The sequence below is a fragment of the Guillardia theta genome (assembly GCF_000315625.1).
Source record: "Guillardia theta CCMP2712 unplaced genomic scaffold GUITHscaffold_60, whole genome shotgun sequence".
Classification (NCBI taxonomy): domain Eukaryota; class Cryptophyceae; order Pyrenomonadales; family Geminigeraceae; genus Guillardia; species Guillardia theta.
Genome location: NW_005434614.1, coordinates 92,941 through 95,252, shown reverse-complemented (window position 1 = coordinate 95,252; position 2,312 = coordinate 92,941). Strand labels below are relative to the sequence as shown.

The 2,312-nt window shown below is 59.8% G+C and overlaps 1 protein-coding gene across 1 annotated transcript in view; it reads left to right on the top strand.

Moving 5' to 3' along the window:
• GUITHDRAFT_112542 (hypothetical protein) overlaps window positions 1–2,312 on the top strand; it is a gene marked incomplete at both ends in the record, with an annotated part of 6,566 nt that extends 4,254 nt beyond the window's left edge. The window contains 3 exons of the mRNA XM_005828254.1: window positions 108–260; window positions 819–1,969; window positions 2,147–2,312. Coding sequence (XP_005828311.1) covers window positions 108–260; window positions 819–1,969; window positions 2,147–2,312 — 1,470 coding nt within the window. The remainder of the gene's footprint in view (window positions 1–107; window positions 261–818; window positions 1,970–2,146) is intronic.

Genomic DNA, 2,312 nt, shown 5'->3' with positions numbered 1-2,312 from the left:
GGACATCGACGAGTCGGGAGCCGTGGACCTGTCGGAGCTCAACATAGGCCTTAAGGTCGCTTGCTCGTGCTGCTGACGGGGGAGGAGCATGACGCGCCTGCGCGCAGAAACTGAAGCTCTCTCCCCCTGTCGCGCTCACCGAGGACGAGTTCGACTACCTCACTGACTCGAGGAGGCTGCTGAATGCGGATGGGGAGCTGGGGGCCGACGAGTTTGAGGAGATGATCATTCGAGAGATGTCCAACTACGCTCATCGCAAGGTCAGAAGGATGAAACTCTGTGCTGCTCACCTAGCTTCCCTCTACTCTCCTCCTCCGCCTCCTCCTCCCGCTCCTCCTCCTCCCGCTCCTCCTCCTCCCACCACCACCACCTCCTCCTCCAGCTCCTCCTCTCCTCCTCCTGCCGCTCCACCTCCTGCCGCTTCTCCTCTCTTCCTCCTCCTCTTTTTCTGCGCCTCATTTTCCCCATCCTCGCTTACAAACCCCGTCCTCCTCCTCCTCCACCTCATGTTCTCCAGGAAAACCTCCTCCTCCACTCTGTTCCCTTGCCTCTACGCTTATCCTCCCTCCTCAAATCTGCTCGCCTTTCTCCCCAGACCTCCCGCCTCCCTCTCCCTCTTCCTGGCTCTTCTCACCTCTTCCCTCTCTCCGCCCTTCCCCTGCTCCCACCACCACCACCACTGTCCTCCTCCTCCTCCTTCTCCTTTTCCTTCTCCTCCTTCTCCTCCTTCTCCTCCTTCTCCTCCTCCTCCTCCTCCTCCTCCTCCTCCCCTCACCTTCTTCCTTCCTCTCTGCCATCCTGTTCTCACCCTCCTTCAGATCTCAACGTCGATCCGCTGCGAGCGGGATGAGTTCAACTACGAGATGCTCTTCACCATGAAGTCGCTTCTATTTCACATCGAGAAGATCAACAATCCCATCTTCAAGCAGAAGAAAGAGATGGCCCGCAAGTCCAAGAAGGAGATCCTCCGCAAACTCTTCAACACTCCTCTCCTCAACACATTCTCTCGATGGAAGGAGCACGTGCAAGTGACAGTCCACGACAAGGTCCCCAGGGTCATCGACCCCGAGTGGATGCAGAGGCAGTTCGATCGCCTCGAGCTGTTGCTCACCAGCTCCCCAGCAGCGCAGGCGCAGGACGGAAATGATAAGGGAACGTGGGTGGAGGCGAGGCTGGAGGGGATGAGCGCTGCTGTTCAAGAGGTGCAGGAGACTGTTAGGACTTCGCTCGCAAGGCAGGAGGAGGACATGAAGGTGCTCAGGGAGCAGCTCGAGACGGTGCTGAAGGTGGTGGAGAGGAAGACGAGGAGGAGGAGTTCAGACAGGTTCCACCATAGAGCAGCAGCGTCCAAGGAGGGAACTGCTCGTCGGGGGCAGGAGGAGATGGTTGCAAGTCCTCTCCCCTCCTCTCCCCTCCCGACTTCAACCAGCCCCGTCGTCCGAAGCAGCCAACAAGTTTTCTCCTCCTGCGACAACGTCATGGTCAACCCCTCCTCCTCCTCGATCATCCCCTTCCGCTCCAGCTCGCGGTCGCCGCTGAGAGATCTGGAGGCGGGAGATCAGTGGAAGAGGGGAATCAACCCGAGCTCCAACGAGAGGAGGAGGCGAGGAGGAGGCGAGGACGTGAGTAGAGGAGGAGGCAGCGAGTACGTCCGAATCTCCTGGTTCGCTCTCCCCAACCTCTTCGACTCCGTCAGCTCTGGGCAGCACGGCAAGAGCTTCAAGAGCATCATGCTCCTCCTCTGCGACGACTACCACCTCTTCCTCCGCGTGAGGGAGGGAGTGGCCGGGGAGCATCTCGCCGTGGACATGCCGGAGGACAGCAACCTCGACGCCCTCGCCTACGCATGGAAGCTTGACGAGCAGATCGAGCGGATCCTTTCTGACAACCCGGACCTCAAGATCGACCCTGCCCTCTACGTCGACGTCTCCGGACAGGACACGGAGTTCCGACGATACTTCCAAGCAACGTGAGAATCCTCTTCCTCAGTTGTTTCACTCCTCCCTCCTCCTCCTCCCTCCTCCGCCCTCCTCCTCCCCCCCTCTCCTCCTCTTTACCCCTCTCTCCTTGTTCTCCTTCTCTCCCCCTTGCCTCCTCCTCCCCCCACCTTTTCCCTTCCCTCCCGTCCTCTCATCCTCTCCTGCAGGATTGCTCAGAGCTCTCTGGCGGGAGGATACGTAGACGGCACGTACGTCAATGGGGCGCTGCGGGTGGAAACGAGCGGAGGGAGCAGAACGATCCAGGTTGACCGCAAACTCCACCGGGCTGTGTGCAAGATGCGAGCGCTGAAGATCACTAGGGAGCAGAACTGA